The 21,608-nt window shown below is 45.8% G+C and overlaps 1 protein-coding gene across 2 annotated transcripts in view; it reads right to left on the bottom strand.

Moving 5' to 3' along the window:
• TMEM135 (transmembrane protein 135) overlaps positions 1 to 21,608 on the bottom strand; it is a 593,255-nt gene that overhangs the window by 488,395 nt on the left and 83,252 nt on the right. For both annotated transcript variants that reach the window (XM_063951381.1, XM_063951382.1), the window contains exon 2: positions 15,552 to 15,679. In XM_063951381.1, coding sequence (XP_063807451.1) covers positions 15,552 to 15,679 — 128 coding nt within the window. The remainder of the gene's footprint in view (positions 1 to 15,551; positions 15,680 to 21,608) is intronic.

The following is a 21,608-nucleotide window of genomic DNA, read 5'->3' as shown; positions in this document are numbered from 1 at the left end:
TCAGCCCCTTTGCAGCTTAGAATGGTGGAGCGTCTTCGTCTTGCAGCAGCAACAACCTAGCGATGGTGAGACTGTTTCTTAGTGACTGGAAATTCCCTATAAAGTAATGGATGTAGATACACATCCATGGTCAGTGATATCATACATACTTTAATAGTGCAGAAAATGACTAGGCTTGACTAGTTATGTCTTATACTGCAACTTGCTTGGTCTATAATGGGCCCTACACACCTGTCGATTGGCCGCCGAGGTGCCCAACGCCGATACGGCCGGCGGACAACCCGACGCCAGGGTCACTCCCCTGTCACCCTTCCCCATAGCCTTGCATGCTAGTATGGACGAGATTGTCCATATTGGCATGAATGTATAAGCGACCCGGCACCAACGATGAACGAGCCCGGGGCCACGCATCATTCCTCGTTGGTGCCTACACACTGTAAGATATGAACGATACCTCGTTCATTAATGAACGAGATAGTTCATATCTTTCAGTGTTATCGCGTAGTGTGGAAGCTGTAAGATGTCTCATATCTGAATACTCCAGCGCTACTTTTTTTTTTTCTACTAGGAATCACCAATCTAGGAAATCCCCCATTCACATAACGGCTTAAATTAAGGAAATCTTCATCCCAAATGCTTCTCTAGCACACCCAGCCTGCACAATATTGTGAGCAGGTAAGGCCTGTTAAATCCAGGAACCAGTGATCCCTATGTCACCACTGTGCACGCAGTTAACAAGCGAGAGTCTTGATTAACACTTCCTGACCCGCTTGTGAAGCAGATTATATACTCTGAAGTAAAGGATTCCTAAAGCTTGGAGCAAGGAGTCCTACAAAAATATATTTAAAAAAAAAAAAAGTTTTCAAAAAAGTCACATGCATTTGTGGCAGGCTTTTATTTGACTAAGCTTTCCAAATCCAACTCTGCTCTCATCTGCATTTCATTAAAAGGAAGAAAACTTTGGTTCTATACGCTGGGTATCGTGTTGGATATAATTGATAGATATCCCCGGGATGCGATGTTTTCGGAAAGCCTCACGTTTCAAGCAGTGTAAGAGAAGTCCTGTAGCCTCTGTGTGTGCAGAGGTAAGCACGCTATAGGTCTCTGCACTAGGAAACCTTAATCCAACACAGCTGCCCTTCATTACACAAAGAGCTACAAGACTTTACCAGGAATTTTACAACCGCTTTCCAAGCCTAGATCTCGCTCCCTTGTTCCCAGGCTGTCCTGATATTGATTATTTTTTAGGACTGCAGAGATGCCAATCACGGATCAGCGGATGCCATTCTTCCAAAGTGAATGATCATAAATGACGAGGCTGGTGAAAGCGAGAATATACTGAATTAAATGTTTAACAAATGTGTTACATTGTAAAAGTCGGGAAACACATGTGTCTTGTTTTGCTATATAGCCCGAATGGGTCCACCTACAACAGAACAAGGCAGAGTAGGTATGCATTTACTATTACTCAATCGTAGCGCCGGAATGCACGATTAAATTATCAAACATTTGTACTTTCATATATGGATCTTGGATATTCAGCTGTGCTCTGCTCCAGCAAACAAATCCGGACACTACTGTACAGTAAACGTCACTTATTTTTTGCACAATATGGCGCAAACAAAATAAAGCCATGTTTTTTAACCAAAACACTGGCAGAAACACATTGCAATGAGATCGGAAATAAGGCAAAAAGCTGAAATGCCAGTCAGTTAATCTGCTGTGACATCACTGGCCCAATGATATGTATGTATCCTCCAATCTACAGAGTGCATTTCTGCACAGTGTGCCAAGCCTGCCACTCACCCTCTGCTAGCTCATTGAGAACCAACGCCATACTATGATGGCAATATGCTGAAAAGGGGCGAGAAAGCAAGATGCAAATTCAATGAAACATAAACACGTTAGAGGTCTAAAAACCATTTCCCAGCACAATAATATACAGACTGTGCTATACAGCGCAATGAAATATAGACTTGCTTTTTGAAGAGAAATACAGTCCATTTATAATTCAGAATTGTTTTTAACCAGCGATAAAGCCAATCTCTTGTTTTTATTAAAGCGTAAATATACTGTAAATTTCTACAAAGCCATGATCCCTTTCCCAGTTAAGTGCCAAGATAATTGAGCACCTCCCTCCTGTCAAGTCAGATTTCCATGCACCCACACTTCAATGCTATTTGTGTTATTACATGAAGGCATCAAACAGATGTGTAACATAGCTTAGGGTACCCAATACAGTCAAGTGCCAGCTGTTTGCAAAAACTATTTGTAAAATTCTGCCAACAGTTTTCTCTTTTTTAAGTATTATTTAATTAAAGACGCCCAAAATAGGCCAAATCACAAATTTCTAAACCTTCACAACTTTTTCTTTACCTCAACTTACCTACATGTAATAATGTTGTAGAAATTAGTCTTTTGGTGATTGAAAAACATGCACCATCCGGACGCTGGGGTTATACATTGTATGACATAGGGATGAATGTGACGGGCACTTAACATTAATAATTGTGGCTGCGATTTATATGAAAATGTATAACAGTGACACTCGCATAACATGAAGGGCTGAACTAATCGTTCCTTTTTTTTACTGAGCGCCAAAGTCAGATGAAACATTACAGGAAGCGATTTGCGCCAATTGTATTAAAACTGGGACAAGTGGACTTAAATATATAAGGCATATATATAAGGACTTGTGACAAATATATAAATGTTGCGTTGAGGTGATCTGGTTCCTGGGACCATACTTGAGCCTCTCAAATACACACGAGGTAGAAGCAATTACCAATGGGGGCAATTCAGAGTTGATCGCAGCAGCAAATTTGTTAGCAGTTGGGCAAAACCATGGCCCTCATTCCGAGTTGTTCGCTCGGTATTTTTCATCGCATCGCAGTGAAAATCCGCTTAGTACGCATGCGCAATGTTCGCACTGCGACTGCGCCAAGTAACTTTACTATGATGAAAGTATTTTTACTCACGGCTTTTTCTTCGCTCCGGCGATCGTAATGTGATTGACAGGAAATGGGTGTTACTGGGCGGAAACACGGCGTTTCAGGGGCGTGTGGCTGAAAACGCTACCGTTTCCGGAAAAAACGCAGGAGTGGCCGGGGAAACGGTGGGAGTGCCTGGGCGAACGCTGGGTGTGTTTGTGACGTCAACCAGGAACGACAAGCACTGAAATGATCGCACAGGCAGAGTAAGTCTGGAGCTACTCTGAAACTGCTAAGTAGTTAGTAATCGCAATATTGCGAATACATCGGTCGCAATTTTAAGAAGCTAAGATTCACTCCCAGTAGGCGGCGGCTTAGCGTGTGTAACTCTGCTAAATTCGCCTTGCGACCGATCAACTCGGAATGAGGGCCCATGTGCATTGCAGGTGTGGCAGATATAACATGTGCAGAGTGAGTTAGATTTGGGTGGGTTATTTTGTTTCTGTGCAGGGTAAATACTGGCTGTTTTATTTTTACACTGCAATTTAGATTTCAGTTTGAACACACCCCACCCAAATCTAACTCTCTCTGCACATGTTATATCTGCCCCCCTCCTGCAGTGCACATGGTTTTGCCCAACTGCTAACAAAAATTTGCTGCTGCGATCAACTCTGAATTAGGCCCAATGTTTGAAGCTCCTTTATCAATTGAAAAGGAAGGCGCTAATAAATGCAATTAAGCAGAGTAGGCAGAACAAAGTGACTGGTTCACAGAGAAGTGACAGCAGGGCTGTTCCGTGGGCCGACACTGAAGACTTCAGGGATATAAATCATATGTAGTATGAGTCAGCGCCATAAGAGGGCACTGTGCTGGCCACACACCCCTGAGCACATGACATCATGCCAGGGGGACGGGGCCACCAGCCACAGGGAAGAACAGTACGGCCCAAAGAATCCTCAGGATGCTCCGAGTGGCTGTACAGGCCGCAGTGTGCAGGTCTGGGGTGGCACCGCAGCAGCGATTCTGGCCGTAAAGTGCCACACTGGTACTGCCCCGCAAAGACCTGCGCGATGGCATCGTTCGTACAGTCCTACTTACATCCCTAGTATGAATGATGGAAGTACAGGCTGCACACCCACTTACACTCCCTTCACTGTATACTTCCATCCACAGTTATTGCTCGTGGAACTGTTAGGGTGTGCAAAAAAAACTCACAACAGTGATATAGGCAAGACGGGAGGGTGAACCAAATCATAGAGGTGCTAAATCTGCCTAGTTTCCGCAAAGACTCCACTAACTCCTCCCCTAACAATCCTATAGGACAAGAGAAAACCACAACTAACATTCTCAATCAAAAAGGGTAAACAACTCTAACACATTAAAGAGGCAATACACAGAGAAACACCTCGTGGTTTCATTTCAATTTAAAACCTATAGTCCTATTGAAATGTCTCTGAGTGTACTGCAATTGGTTTAAACCCCACAAAAACAAACCACTTTTTTTTTTAAAACCTGTTTTTTTTTCCGTCTGACCCTGGTGTGTACTCAGAGAAGCGTACTTACCTGCTGAATCAGCATGGGTCCCCATTGGGCCCCCACTGGCATTGTGCAATTCGCTGTTCCCCTTACGCTCAGTCTGTTTGAAACAGGCCAAGCTGCTGTCAGTGCCCCTCCCTCAAAAGCGTTCTGATCACCCGGGGCGTGAAGATATCGGTGGGCAATCCTAGTGGGGAGTGCAAGTGGAGGGCAGCACGAAACCCATTTGGGACCCCATAAATCAAAGCTTAAGAACCTAAGTCCTAGCTCTACCTAATTTTATATTCTCGCCCTGTTGATGCTTTTTGCTGTAGTAACATGTTGGAGTTTCTCTATATACTCCGGTCATCCTCTGTAATAAAATCAGAGAACACATATAATTCCGTAGAGATACTTCTCATGATGCGGTCCCTTCTGCGTGTGCTGTAACCTCACATCTGCTAATTGCTTGTTATGACTCAGAGGGGCCTGCTCAGTATATTGCTCACATCTGTTTGTTTGTAGCTGTGTAGAAAAACACACCAGTGAGTGTTGAAATACTGATCCACACACGCGGTCTCCGTATTGTGTCTATTACTGCTAGATTAGACAAGGATGGTTACAATTACGTGTGTTTATGGTTAGAGTACTTCACTATTAGGCAAACATCTAGCGGTGTCCCAGATAGCCACATATTCCACGTTCACATGCTGTAAATCAGGCTTTAGGAAACCTGTAGCTGCCAGGGCAGGCTCAGACTTGTAGTCCTACAACAGATGTAGGGTGACACGTTGCCCAGCTGCAATGTAACAGTAAACCGTATGGACTTCGTAGTAAGATTGGAAGCTTCCATGTCGGCTACTCAGGCAATATAAACGGATATCTGAGCGAAACAGCGCCTCTAGTGGACAACTACTGAAGCAAGATCTTCTACATACTTCACGACCAGGACAAGTTTTCACATTTGGGAGATGTGATGATGATAACTGTAATGACTTTACTTTGAATAACTATTTTATATTTCTCTGCAGATGAGCTCGATGTAGTCGGAGCACAAATCCTTCCAATAGAAAAACGGTTATAATACGGATGACAGGATGACGTATCAGGGATGTCAGTCATTGTGCGTCACCATGTGTTTAATTAGTACAGATGTTTCCTCACCAAGCCATCCCCAAATTGTGCCAAATAGCCACGTTGGCGCGCCATGAAAAATTAGACAAGGCAGTGCCCTTTCCTCCTCCCTCCCCCTAAACAGCGGTGACACGCCTCCATTTAAACAAACAGAAGCTGTCGCCGCCCACTCTCCACCCCCTAGAAAGCAGCAGACTGTCAATCACACGGTCTGATAATGGAGTGCGCCCTTTGTCGTAGGACACTTTTGCGCACACACAGAGCAGGTCTTGAGTATGTGCAAAGTAATGATGATTGGTACTTAGCGCCTCCCGTAGTACTCTGAATAACCCCCACTATGCAGTGAAAAAAAGATGCTAACGTGCAAGCGTACAAACCTAGTTATCCGCGGCAAAGCGGTAAGTCGCTCCATGCATCTGGCGACATATAGTGCAGAAACGCTATAAGAATAAGGGGAAGATGTATGAAGCAGTGAAAAAAGAGTGGAGAAGTGTGCCAGTGGAGACCAATCAGCTTTGAGGTAACATTTACCCAGTGCATTCTATAAAATGATACATAGCAGCTATTGGTTGCTACATATAATGTTATAGAACACTTCTCTCCTATGTGTTATGTGCGCTGAATGTTTGCTTGCTATAATGACTGGCGAAGGGATTATTCTGGGGAAGTATTGGGGTATCTACTATTTATTATGGGTTTGTTTTTGGGGATCTGCACAATACTACCCAAATCAACGGTTCCAAAATCAGGATTTTGGTACTTACCGATAAATCCCTTTCTCCGATTCCACAGGGGCCACTGGAGTGTAGTTACAATGGGGAGATAGTAGGTGGTATTGGTAGCTGGCACTTTAAAAATTCTCACACTGTGGCTAGCTCCTCCCCTACTATCTCCCCTCCAAGCCAGTCTACGTTAAACTGTGCCCGAGGAGAGCTGTAATAAACAAACCGTAAGGTAGAGGAGGTTAGCGACGCCCTGTAAACCAGGCGAACACAAACTAAACCTGGAACAGAACCTGACAAAAACCAGGCTAGCCTGAACCCAACAAGCAGTCATATGGTGATCTGCAATCGTTAATCAAACAAAAATCAGGAGAAACAGCGCTGGGCGGGCGTCCAGTGGCCCCTGTGGAATCGGAGAAAGGGATTTATCGGTAAGTACCAAAATCCTGATTTCTCCTTCATCCACTAGGGGCCACTGGAGTGTAGTTACAATGGGGACGTCCCAAAGCTCCCAAAAAACGGGTGGGAAAGCGCTGAGAGTCCTGTAAAAACTGCTCGGCCAAACAGTGATGCAGAGGCCGTAAAAGTGTCAAACTTGTAGAATTTGACAAAACGAATGTCGGTTTGACCAAGTAGCCGCCCGACAAAATATTCATGGAGACCCCGCGGGCGGCTGCCCACGAAGGTCTTACAATGCGCGTAAAGCGCGCTGAAATGGAAAACGGAGGCTCCCTAGTAACCGCCAAGAAGACTGTCTGATGATCAGATGTATCCAACTGTCCAGCATATGCTGGGACCCCGGCTATTTAGTACGGGAGCATCGTCCAAAGCAAAGAAGAAAAACACTTCATCGAATAGCCTGAGACCTCTGTAGAGAGAGTTGACGAGCCCTGACAACATTCAGAGAGGATTGACAACCACTAGTGTCAGATTTATATGAAAAATGGACATCCCCTCTGGAAGAAACGACCGCTGAGGCCGAAGCACAGCCCGGGGAGTTGCCAATAGAGTACTCCCTGAACAAGAGGCCGAACTTACGGCCGCTAGGCTAATATCATTTGGAAGAAAAGCGAAAAAGGCAGAGACCTAAAATTCCGGTCAGTGTGGTTTGAAGCGCAGCGGAGCAAAAAACCTCCCAGAGAAACCAAAGATGAATGGTAACTGGAAGAAGGGGGAAAAACCCCTTTTATCTTCATTATGTCCCATAAAGTTTTCCCAAAGTGGCAAAAGCGAGAAGAGGTAATAGACTTCTGAAATCGGAGCCCAGTAGGCCTAACCGAACTAGGGAACTCCTCCCTTCTGAGGTCTCGTGAACAGTCACACGGGTAACCGAAACCAGTGTAAAATTGAACAAGGAGAAAAAAGGAGCCTGTTGAAGTAGACAGTCCAGTCGAGGTAGGAGCCAAGGCTCCTCTACTGACAACAGGCGTATCTGTATCTTCAAGTCATGCGTGGCCCAACCAGCGTCACCGAGAGGACTAGCACGCATAATCCCCTCCTGTGTTACTGAACATGAAGTAGAAATAGAAAAGGAGGCAGGATAGAATAACCAGAAAACTCCCCGGAGCCCTGAGGGCCTCCACGGCTACTGCCGTCCGAGAGTAATAAAGGGTTAAAGAGTCAGTCAGAACGCCCTGAGGTCGATCCGAAATCTCCGCCCACAGCGGACCAGCTGACAAAACTCCGGGGCATGTTCCCTCACCCAGGAGTCTGACCTGGTGGCTTGATCTGGAAACAAGATTGTTGTCCCCCGCTCCGAGAGGAATGGAGGCGACCACTCATTGCGTCGCAACTTGACTGAAGAAATAGAGTCTCTGGTGCCGAGGAATGAAAAATCCTCTGACGGACCGTGTTGAGAAACGTCTATGCGGAGCATAAATTGGATCTGTGTCGAATCAGAAGCTCGTGGATCCTCCGAAAATTCAGAAGCCACCTAATGTACAGAGTGGGATAGTAGCAGTAAATTGTCCCATTAGGGAACCAACGTCACCCACTGCCCTTGAAAAAGAGTTATTCTGTTATCTTCCTAAACTCTGTGGGAGCGGAAGAGAGAAGAGTAAAGGACTTACAGTGAAAATGAGAATCCTGTTAAGGGGGAATCTGAGAAAAGCCTGTCCAACGGAAATCAGTAAACAGGCATCTCTGAAGACAAGGGACACGTAAAACTCCCTTTCTTGTTTAAACTAGCAATCACAGACTAAAAGGATTGTAAGGCCAGAATAGGCCTGTCCGAGCCACTTGGCTTCGGAACATGAAAAGAAAACAAAGGCCTGAGAACTGTCCTCATTCAAATGATATGTGAAAAAACAGGGATCAACACCCTTTGCGGTTAGAAACCTATGGAGCGCAGCCTGCAGTATGACTCTCTTGTCATCGTAAATCAGCCGACCCATGCCGAGGGACTCCTAAGACGGTTGTAACCGCCCAAGCCTTCTCCCATCGACCTGCGCCTACCCTGGGACCCTGCAGGTGGTAGAAAAGTCTGTGTAATGGGTGTATAGGATGACATAAAATCAGACTGGACCGAGGATGTTGAACCTCTGCTTCAGCCTTTTTACCCTGAGAACCCCTGGCGACGAAGATATCACCCGTGTGGAGTCAAAAGCCTGAAAGGGCACGGAAAAATCTAAAGGGAAGACCAGTAAAGGTCTGTCTTGGAGCTGGGGCAGTAGTAGGAGAAATCAAAGTGGACCTACCTCCATTGGTTCAAGAAATCCTGCAGAAAGTTCCTTCCCCAGAACCATCTGCCCCGTAGGATTTCATGTTTACCTGTCACTGTCGCAGCCCCAGAGGTCGTCGGGTTAAGACAGCCCAAGCGAAGATGCAGGGTCCGAGTCTGTAGACGTGGAGACCTCCAAGGAACATAAAGCAGAATCGTGATTCTGACCTGTACCAAAGTATCAATTGATCCTGATGCGAAGCATCCTGTAACCTAGAGGACAATTGTTCCCCAACCTACCTGCTCCGGACACGGTAGAACCATGCTGCCGCATATGTCGATGGATCCCTGAGCAAGGTTGCCTCAGGAAAACGGCGGCTTGATGGACCGGCGATACACCGAGGTGTATACCCTAGAGAGGTTCTGATACCATCTCCTGCCATCTGCGGGGAAAAGATAGGAAAACAAACCTTGTTTGATACCTGATATTGTGTATTCGTGTCTGTCGGCCGCCTACCGGAGCCTGCCCAGCTCATCCGAAACTGGACCAGTCGCTGTCATTTTCGTCAATGGCGTGGAACCCTGATGGACTTGACGTGTCCTCCTCCTTTACCTGCAGTATCAAATGAACTGCTGTATTATGTACCTGTCTATTCTGAGACACTGGTTCAGATCCACAGAAAACAGACATCAGTAATGCATGGAATGTTAGCAAAGTTTCTTTTTGGAAAGGTGTGTTTGGTCCCGCTGTGATTTGATCCTGTGACCTTGGAAACCAAAGTCCAAGGGCTTACCTGATGAGCTATTGTCTGGATAATAGTGACATTACCTGCATCATTGATCAAACAGGGGTGTGCAGGTGCGTGGAGGGCGAAGCAGATGGCTCCGCCGCATACTTCACACCTAAGAGGGAATTCTTCGACTATCCCAGGAGAGACAAACGAAAGGAGAAAAGGTGGGTTAAATAAACAGAGCCCTACGTAAGGTCTGCACTATAATGTGTAGTGACCGATACGATTAAAATAAACTTTCTGGAGCAGCGGAGACCTGAACCAGTAGCGCTGCGCTGTGGGACAGGAGTCTTAGCCCTAGGCTATAGGAGTTCTCCTTAAAGTTTTGTTTGGATTCAAACCCCTGTTCAGATACCCGCTACTAGCGTACTGAGCCGCAGCGCTATTTGTCTGATGCCTTACACGCATTCCACAATTACAAATAGCATTAGTAACTAGTGACACCAAGGAATAATAAAGGGAAGGCAACACCCCGCCCTGTATTTAGTGTACCGCTAATTAAGGTGCACCAGATGTTTCTCGGAGGTTCCGCTGGCTTTTCAAAATGGTGACCAGCCTGTGAGAAAGATGGGGGAAAATGTTATGTGCAAGATGTTATTAGAAAACATTGCGGAAGTTTTGTTTTATCCCCTATATCTGGTATTTTATGGATATATCTATATACATACCTACACGCACTTAAATATATATATCTATATATATACATGCACAAACATAACTATATATGTATATATACACACACACACACACACACACACACACCGTAGGTAAATAAATACTGCACAGTAGATTCTTTTAATTATTATTGAGCTGAGTCCCAGCTACTGTAATAGAGCAGGTTCCCTGATTTGCAAGTAGGGAAATGCTGGGTAGAGGACTCTACTGCAGGAGGAATGTATCTATATTTCAGCAGCCTGAAGTATCGAAAAGTTACAAACCCCAGAGACAGGGTCTGTTGCCTAGCGACAGGGAGACCTGGGAGCCTGCTGAGTAAAGCGGGTTATCTGTAAAGAAATCCTCCCTGCACAGCCAGGAGAGGAATGAGTCTTCAGTGTGAGACACACACTGGAGCGGCGTGCTGCAGCGGCGCGGGGAGCGGAGAGAGCCCGCCGTACAGAGCGGGAGTTAGCTCCGCCCCCCCTGCCTCGTGCAAAGGTATCCCCCGGCCGCCTTGCGGGCAAATATAACCCCCGGCCCTGCCGGGGAGAATGTATATTGTCATATATGCTGTGGCCGGGGAGCGGTGTGTAACCCCCCCGGCCACCTGTATGCAGCTGATTCTGAGCCCGCCGGACGGAGCGGGACTTAGCTCCGCCCCTCTGCTCCGGCGCCACTTTTAAATCTAAAATTCAGCTACTCCGGCGCCTGTATTACCCGGCTGAGCTGCGTTTGGGTAGTGTAAATGTATCACCCGGCTGCCTTCTGCTGCAGCCGGGGATAGAAGAGCGCTGAGCCCGCTTACAGAGCGGGCTGAAGCTCCGCCCCCCTCATAATGGCGCCAAGATTACACTATGTGTTTAAGATTTGAACCCAGACTTCAGTGGTACTGGTACTTTCTATGCTGTGGGTCCCTGAATTTACTAGATGAACCACAGCTCCTTTCTGTACTCTGTTCAAACACTGGTTGTTATACAGGGGACACACAGTAAAAAACCATCACATTTAAGTGTAAAATCACACATCAGTCTGGAGGGGGGGAGATTGTACTCACCGTCCTTTTGATGGCGTGGCCCTGACACGCGCCGCACGCAGCGGTGTCCGGCCGGAATCTTCTGATGTAGTGGTCCCGACACACGCCGCACGCAGCGGTGTCCGACCATTTTTGATACTCACCGCTGCCATGCTGCCGGAATCTTCTGCTGGATGGAGTGGCCGCGACACGCGCCGCACGCAGCGGTGTCCGCCAACTCAGGAGAGCTCAGTGTCTCCCTCAGCCGGGGCCCATCCCTAGCCGCACGCAGCTGCGATGGGACCCCGCCGGCAGCTCCCACGGTGCAGACTGGCAGTGGCAGAGCTGCCAGTCTGTGAGTGTGTGTAAGAAAAATAAAATAATAAAGAAAAAAGAAGAAAATTCTTCAGCTAAACCCAAGTGAACCAGCTACCTCGGGCACTAAACTAAGACTGGCTTGGAGGGGAGATAGTAGGGGAGGAGCTAGCCACAGTGTGAGAATTTTTAAAGTGCCAGCTACCAATACCACCTACTATCTCCCCATTGTAACTACACTCCAGTGGCCCCTAGTGGATGAAGGAGAAAAAAATTGGGTCGAAATCACAGAATTGAGCACGTCAGGTTGTATTTTGCTGCCGTTCTCCTGGCAGAATGGGGGAATTGGCCCAATTAACTGCTGATGTATGGCTCCTTTACACTCCTTGCTCTAGTGTTCTCTAGATCATGGTTACATTCGATATGATAGCGTTAAGAGATCCGAGCCGCACAGTCCTACTCTATTAAAATATTCGGCCCATATAAAGGGATCCCGGTGATGTCATCATGATGTCACTGGGCCACATAACAACAACCTGGCATAGTATGTGAAAGTTCTCAATCACAAACTCCGTTGCAGCATGAACGCTAGGGCTCATGCGATCGGAGAAGCAGCAGTTACAACAATTAGTTCCTGACCCCGCTCTGACCCTTGGCCGTCACCGAGCGATGCGGCGTTCAGCCACCATTAATGCCCGCAGTTCATCGGCTCTCTCTAAGAGATATACTGGGTTTGAGATGAAGACCGTGGTCAGCCACAAAGTGTAAAAACAAGAGAACTCTGACATTACTCCTGTCCCACTATACCTTCTTGAGAGTTTGTTTTTATTTTAAAGGTTTATTTAATATATTATTCCGACTACATTGCTATTCACGCAGTATATAAATAAAGATATCATCTGCATGTTAAAATTGCACAGTTCCAATATGAATTATATTCGGTTCTTGGAATAATTGATGCCAGGTGTGATTTTTAAATAAATCTGCTTTTACAGGGGGATTTTAAGACAGCAATGGGAAATGGCCTATTACCTAGTTTAAATTGCACAATTTTATAGGAATTGTACAGTTATTAATTGGAACAAACCTGCCCGGTGCAATAATCCATAGCAACCAATCAGAAGCATACTATTATTAGTCTACATTACACTAGACCCCAGATACTCCCCCTGTGGTACATGAAATCCCAGGTATCAATTCTATTCAGAATCCTTTTTCCTGGATTTGTAAATTATACTATACAAAAATGTATGCTATTACAGACATGAGGGACACTTGGTAAGAGAGCCCATGCCGGACAGATGAAAGCCAGCTGTTTATTGGTTGATATAGATTATGGCAATGTGCAACCCCCATCCCCTAGGTCCTTCTGCCCATTCCTAGTGGCCTCATAACTATCCACTATAGAACAAAGCAGCCTACATGAAGCAGTAACACTGCTCATATCGTGCATCAGGCATCAGGAACATGTCTGCTCCCAAAACAAATGGGATGACCAATGCTAATCCAAGTAACAGACAGGGCCACTATCCTGCATGGCAGATAAAGCAAAAGATTACCCGAGTGTGGGCGGCCACCTCATCTCATCACTGCAACAATAAGCCCCAGTGTAAGCCAGAAGTGTGCTGGGCCCTTGATCACACCTCACAGGGGACATGTGTTACTACTTAGGGGGTATGTGGTACAGAGGGGGATCTGTTACTACTAGGGGGAATGTGTTACAGAGGAGGGGGGGTTGTTACTACTGAGAGGGGTTTGGGTTACAGAGGGAAGGAGGGAATGTGTTACAGAGTGGAGAGGGTATATGTCACGGGGGTGGGGATGTGTTACTACTGAGGGGATATGTGTTACATGGGTAGGGGGATGTGTTACTACTAAGGGGCTATATGTCACAAAGGGGATGTGTTACTACTGAGGGGATATGTGTTACAGAGGGGAGGGGAAGATGTGTTACTACTTAAAGTGTATGGGTTACAGAGGGTGGGGAGGCATGTGTTACAGGAGGGAGAGGAATGTGTTACTACTGAGGGAATTTGGGTTACAGAGGGGAGGGGGAATGTGTTTACAGAGAAGAAGTGGGGTGTGTTACCGGGGGAGAGGAATGTGTTACTATTGAGGGGACATGTATTATAGAGGGAAGGGGGAATGTGTTACTACTGTGGGGGTACAGAATATGTCACAGAGCGGGGAGGGGGGAGGGTGTAACTACTGGGGGATATGTGTTACTACTGAGGAGATATGTGTTACTACTGAGGAGATATGTGATACTACTGAGGAGATATGTGTTACTACTGAGGAGATATGTGTTACTACTGAGGGGATATGTGTTACTACTGAGGGGATATGTGTTACTACAGAGGGGATATGTGTTACTACAGAGGGGATGTGTGTTACTACTGAGGGGATGTGTGTTACTACTGAGGAGATATGTGATACTACTGAGGAGATATGTGATACTACTGAGGAGATATGTGATACTACTGAGGAGATATGTGTTACTACTGAGGAGATATGTGTTACTACTGAGGGGATATGTGTTACTACTGAGGGGATATGTGTTACTACTGAGGGGATATGTGTTACTACTGAGGGGATATGTGTTACTACTGAGGGGATATGTGTTACTACTGAGGGGATATGTGTTACTACTGAGGGGATATGTGTTACTACTGAGGGGATATGTGTTACTACTGAGGGGATATGTGTTACTACTGAGGAGATATGTGTTACTACTGAGGAGATATGTGTTACTACTGAGGGGATATGTGTTACTACTGAGGGGATATGTGTTACTACTGAGGAGACGTGTTACTACTGAGGAGACTTGTTACTACTGAGGAGACGTGTTACTACTGAGGGGATATGTGTTACTACTGAGGGGATATGTGTTACTGCTGAGGGGATCTGTGTTACTACTGAGGGGATATGTGTTACTACTGAGGGGATATGTGTTACTACTGAGGAGATATGTGTTACTACTGAGGAGATATGTGTTACTACTGAGGGGATATGTGTTACTACTGAGGAGACGTGTTACTACTGAGGAGACGTGTTACTACTGAGGAGACGTGTTACTACTGAGGGGATATGTGTTACTGCTGAGGAGATATGTGTTACTACTGAGGGGATATGTGTTACTACTGAGGGGATATGTGTTACTACTGAGGAGATATGTGTTACTACTGAGGAGATATGTGTTACTACTGAGGGGATATGTGTTACAACTGAGGAGATATGTGTTACTACTGAGGGGATATGTGTTACTACTGAGGGGATATGTGTTACTACTGAGGGGATATGTGTTACTACTGAGGGGATATGTGTTACTACTGAGGAGATATGTGTTACTACTGAGGAGATATGTGTTACTACTGAGGGGATATGTGTTACAACTGAGGAGATATGTGTTACTACTGAGGGGATATGTGTTACTACTGAGGGGATATGTGTTACTACTGAGGGGATATGTGTTACTACTGAGGGGATATGTGTTACAGAATAGAGAGCAAGGATACGTTGCTACACATGAGTTATTGAGCAGGAGGATGTCCGTATGTGATGTTACTAACACCTCTACCTGTGATGACCACAACGCCTCTTGCACAGTCGCACACACATCTTATACCCAAGCAAGTGTACCTTTATGGCTGACGCTGCAGATCAATACAATCTCCCATAGCGGCCCTTGGACCGAGAAAGGTTGTGTATCCCGGCAGGAGAGCAATATTACTTGGCACATGTATAATTCATCACAAAGCTCTTTTCCGAACGGCAGTCACTAACCAGAGCCCATCAGCAAGAATCTCACATACTGACCTCAGTATACAGAAGAAGGCAATATACAGACTTCCATTAGCAGTTAGGAAAGAAGTGGAGCGCAGCAGTTCCGGCAGTAATCTGTGAATGTAGTAATCTAATTTTCTCCTGCGGAGGATTGCGGCTACCTGCAAAATAAAAGAAAAAGAAAAGGGAAGTTTAACATGACAGCCAATGGCTCGTATTGCATTCTAGATTAATGATCACCGTAGTATAGAGAATGACAGCAATGACAGAGACAGTGGGGGTCATTCAGACCTGATCGCACACTAGGTTTTTTCGCTGCGCAGCGGTCAGGTCATAACTGCGCATGCGTATGCACCGCAATGCGCAGGCATGTCACACGGGTACAAAGCGGATCGTTGCTGAGCACTGGATTTAACAAACAATCCATTCGCACAGCCGATCGCAAGGAGATTGACAGGAAAAGGGTTTTGTTGTTGTCAACTGACCGTTTTCTGGGAGTGGTTGGAAAAACGCAGGCGTGTCCAAGCGTTTGCAGGGCGGGTGTCTGACGTCAATTCCGGGACCGGACAGGCTGAAGTGATCGCAGCATCTGAGTAAGTTCTGGGCTACTCAGAAAATGCACAAAACTTTTTTGTATCGCTCGGCTGCAAAAGCGATCCCACACTTGCACAGCTAAAATACAGTCCCCTATAGGCGGCGACTATCTGATCACAGCGCTGCAAAAGATAGCTAGCGAGCGATCAGGTCTGAATTAGGCCCAGAGACGCAGCTTTGATTCCCAAAGCTAACTCAGGTTGACCTTATACAAAGCATGTTATCTCACTAAATTATGGGTATTTGAAACTATATTGTAACCTCCACCGAACAGGGAAACTGCTCGACAAGCTGTGTGCACAGCGCATGAAAGTTGTATGTGCAATATAAAGGTAAAACAACATAAAAATCTGCAAATCCAAACAAACCTGCAAAAGAAGTGTAAATATCTCCCAACCCGACCTCTTCGCTCTTCACAAGATCTGCGTCTCTCACACTCATTACTCGCTCCCATTCACAATTACAGGACTTTCTGCGGGCTGCATCCACTCTGGAATGCCATCCCACGCACAATAAGACTCTCCTCTAGTCTCCAAACCTTCAAGCGTTCCCTGAAAACTCACCTCTTCTGGCAAGCATATCAAATTCCAGAACCGCTCACATAACCTTCATAGACTTGACTATCCAATTACTTCCCCAACGTACAGTCCACACATATTTTCTCTCTCTTTACTTTCCCATCCTCCTGACCCTTGGCCAACATTGCTGTGTGGCCATATCATACAGCCCACCAAAAACCTTTGCAATCTGGTGGACCATTATGCAATACGGGTGTAGCATGTTATGCCGGCGGTCGGGCTCCCGGCGACCAGCATACCGGCACCAGAATGCCGACCGCCGGCATGCCGACAGCTGGGCGAGCACAAATGAGCCCCTTGCGGGCTCGTTACGTGCGCCACGCTATCTATTCTCCCTCCAGGGGGGTCGTGGACCCCAAGAGGGAGAAGAACTGTTGGTATGCCGGCGGTCGGGATTCCGGCGCCGGTATGCTGGTCGTCGGGAGCCCGGCCGCCGGCAAAGTGAAGACCACCCATGCAATACATAGCACCTATCCTTGTGTATCAATGCCTATTTCCCTATAGAGTGTAAGCTTGCAAGCAGGACCCTCCTACCTCTATGACTGGGTTATTACCCAATTTTGTTTTATCACTGTTGTTTCCAATTGCAAAGCGAAAAAGAATTTGCTGCACTGGTAATAAGTAATAAAGAAATCACACACACATCTGACCTATAGAAACAGACAACCCGCTATACAATGCACCTGTATTATTTCATACTGAAAACAGAGCTGGGAGTATTTGATCATGTACATACTACAGTGTGACATTAAAACATTCACATCCACCATGCTGGGTACTAATAAGATGTACCATTGATGAGCTATACATTTTTCCCCACATCCTACTAAGAGACTGATGAAGAACTTATATTATAGTCTCTTGAGTGGTGAGACTCCTGCGCTTAGCCCACTGGGTGAAACCAACTAGACAGTCATCACCTACTGTTACTTACTACGGATATGGGTCATTGGGTCGACAGTCGTTAGGTCAACATGGTCTAGGTCGACATGAGAAAAGGTCGACGTGAGATTTTTAAATTTGTTTGGTGTAATTTTCTTCGTAGAGTGACAGGTAACCCCAATTTGTGCACCGTGTCCCCTTGCTTCGGGATACCGTTCCCAATTGTAGTCCACGTGTATCGTAAAGTATGAAAAAGTTGAAAATATGAATTTTAAAAAAAAAAAACCTCATGTCAACCTTTTGTCATGTCGACCTAGAAAGAACATGTCAACCTAATTCATGTCGAACAATAGTGGTTGACCTATTAACTGTTGACCTAGGTGCTGTCGACTTAATGACCGTATCCCCTTAATACCTCCCCAACTTGTCCTCATTTTATCAGGATAGTCCCTATCATGAACCTCAAAAGGGCGGTGCTTTGGCATAAAGTGGGCGGGGTATGGGTGAATCGGGTGTGGGGCTTATTTGGTCCCGATTTCGCATGCACAAATGTTGGGTGCTACACAATTCAATATTCTTGAGTGTGTGGGTATGAATCAAGGGAAAATCTTTGTGCTACCAAACGGTGCCAGTTCTCCTATCAGAGTCAGAGACGGGGAAAGCCATGGTTATGTCACTAATAACTGCAGTGGGTATTTGTTCATTTACTCAGCTTTGATTAGAAAAATCAATCCAGGTGACTTGTGACCTTCAGGCTACTTCAATAGGGCACAGCCCTCCTTATCAGACACTGTAGCCTGGAGCTAATCACTGAATTATCTGTACACTCATTACCTGGACTCCAGAGATAGAGTCAGGGGAGGTCAGGGAAAGGGCAGAAAGAATTAGGTTATCAAGTAGAATCTATTACCTTTGTAACGGTTTAGGACAGTGGGGCAGATGTATTAACCTGGAGAAAGCATAAGGAAGTGATAAACCAGCGATATGTGCAAGGTGATAAACCCACCAGCCAATCAGATCCAATATGTAAATTAACAGTCTGCTCTGCTCCGCCATAATAATCCTATTCCTAAGGGTGCACGCTGTCCAGTGTGCATGCATTTGCATAATGTACCATATTCTGCGCCTAGCGATATTTAGCAAACTGCACATGCACCACGTTGTTGTATACACATTATAAGGACTTACAAGAGATTCAGTGGTCTATTTACTAAGCTCTGGATGGAGATAAAGTCGCTGGAGATAAAGTACCAGCCAATCGGCTCCTATAATTTTTCAAACACAGCCTGTGACATGGTAGTTAGGAGCTGACTGGCTGGTACTTCATCTCCATCCAAGGCTTAGTAAATAGACCCCTCAGACCCCTATGTGTCTCAGTCATCTTTTCTTTACAGGTGGTAACAGAGCACACAGATGTTTGCAGGTGCAGGTGTGCTGCGACCACTTCGTGGGGCGTCTCTCTGGCTGGGCTGTGTCTGCAGGCGCAGTAGTAAAGGCCCTGACAGACATTCTGCGCAACCGCAGGGATCTCTAATCCCTGCATCCGTAACATTTGTGCAAATCTGCTGGGTATAGAATTGCAGTTTATACGGGATTTGCTGCCACCGTAGAATTATCCGCTAAGCTGCTCTGAGTGAAGGAGAACACACCTGTCCACACGTAACAAACGTTGAACGTGTTGTGGGCATCAAGACCCAGTTGCCACCTATTCTAAATTGTTTATATGTACAGGGCACATCAAATGCAGACGCATCGCCTGCCCCTGGCACGGTGTAGGTGCAAGTGTCGCCAAGGGCTGGTATGATCGCATTAATATGGACAACTCTGAACACGGGCGTATAGTCCAATTCAGAATCTGTTCACAGTATTCATCCGGAACTGCGACTCCATTGTGTGTGTGTTTGTGAAAAAGGGTGTTCCTAGAGGGATCAATAGGGACCTCCCACCTCTATTATCACAGTGGTCTACATGTATAATGTACAAGTTTACAGCAAAGTGACTACGCATAAGACAGAATCCATTCATACAGGCTTGTGTTAATGTGCTCTTAACTAAACATCTAGAAATATACAATGATAAATTTACTGTTCGGATTACTATCATCTGCCGATATATTCTGTGGTTTCCTTAGGAACAATTGGTATAACCCGCCAAATAACCAGAGCAGTGAGCAACGTATTCACAAAGGATCAAAAGCCACTAATACTGTTCCTCAGGCATCGGGTAAAATAACCATACTGCAATGCAAAGCACAGATCCTATTATTCCAATCACCCAACACACCTGGCAATGGCAGTCCAGCATCAATTTAACAGTCTGATCACATCTGACGTAACCTGGATACTGATCTTTGTGGACCCCACACTAATATCTCTATATATATATACATTTGGCAAATTTATCTTCATGTTTATTTCAAGATACTGCAAGAGAGAGATGCATCCCCCACCCTATGGGATTAAATCACAGGTCAACAACTACCATGTGATAAATTTAACAGGGTCCCTCCACTCACATATAGACGTAACCTCTACATCCCCTTCTACCTGTCATACCCCTGGCTTGTCCCCAATTCCTCCGATATCAGATTCGTCACAGGAAGAAACTTAAAAACCTCTTACACTGGATACGGTCATTAGGTCGACACCAATTAGGTCGACTGTCATTAGGTCGACTGGGTCATTAGGTTGACATGGTCATTAGGTCAACATGTACTAGGTCGACAGGTCAAAAGGTCGACATGAGTTTTTAAAAAATAATAATAATTTTTGGACTTTTTTATACTTTGCGATCCACGTGGACTACGATTGGGAATAGTAACCTGTGCCGAGCGCAGCGGTAGAGGAGCGAGGCACCGAAGCATAGCGAGCGAACACGGTGCACTAATTGGGGTTCCCCGTCACTTTACGAAGAAAACGACACCAAAAAAAAGTTTAAAAAAAACCTCATGTCAACCTTTTGACCTAGTAATACATGTCTACCTAATGACCATGTCGACCGAGAAATGCTGTCGACCTAATGCATGTCGCCAAATAGTGGTTGACCTAACGACTGTCGACCTAAGTTGTGTCGACCCAACGACCCATACCCTCTTATTTCCCTTTAATAATCAAAAATATGGAAAGAGTCATTTTATGATCGGGGAACTCACATAGCTGGAGTATGAATGACAGTGGATATAATGTTAGCAAAGGAAACAGCTAGCTACATAGCACAGATTGTATATAAACATTTCCTACATTGATTACATAACTCTAAACATCTTGGACGTCTAAGTATACACTTCATACCAAATGGCAATTTTGTTTTTAAAGGAAAACGCTCAAGGTAAATGATTATGGTGTGTTGTGTAGGAGTAGAGTGGACTGTACTTTGCAACGTATTGGCGTAGGATAACAGCGGAATTCGATTTAATTATACTTTTAGTAAAAGAGCTCGGAACTGGGTGTGGTGGGTGGTTTGGGGGGTGGGTAGGGGAAATACCACCCACTTATCTCACCCTAAAACACAAAAGGAACCCCAGAATTTGCTATGTACACCTAGGTCACACTTCCTACTATCACTGGACAAGTACAGCAGGAGAGGTTTCCGATATGTAGGCTGAAATGACAACCTGACAAGTGCTGCAGACCATTCAGCCACTAATGGTAGGGGGAGGGCCCAACATTTGCACTGCTGATAAATATAAGACTTAGGGGGTGATTCATACCCGATCGCACGCTGCTTTTTTTTTGCAACCATGCGACCGGGTCTGAACAGCGCCGCAGCGACGGAAAGAACGAACAAAGCTTGACAGGAAGAGGCCGTCCGGGGGGGGGTCAACTCGCCGTTTTCTGGGAGTGTCCAGAAAAACGTAGACTTGCCCGCTCCGTTTCCAGGGAGGGTTCGTGACGTCAGCTACAGCAAGGATCTTCGCAGCGGCTGAGTAAGTCTTGAGCTGTGCAGAGACTGCACACATTTTTTTGCTTGTGCAGCTCTCTGCGCAAGCGAACGAACCACTGCAAAGCCATTAACCCCTCCCCTGTAGGTGGCGACT

The sequence above is a fragment of the Pseudophryne corroboree genome, chromosome 2 (genome assembly GCF_028390025.1).
Source record: "Pseudophryne corroboree isolate aPseCor3 chromosome 2, aPseCor3.hap2, whole genome shotgun sequence".
In the NCBI taxonomy this organism is placed as follows: Eukaryota; Metazoa; Chordata; class Amphibia; order Anura; family Myobatrachidae; genus Pseudophryne; species Pseudophryne corroboree.
This window is presented reverse-complemented; position numbering and strand designations above follow the sequence as displayed.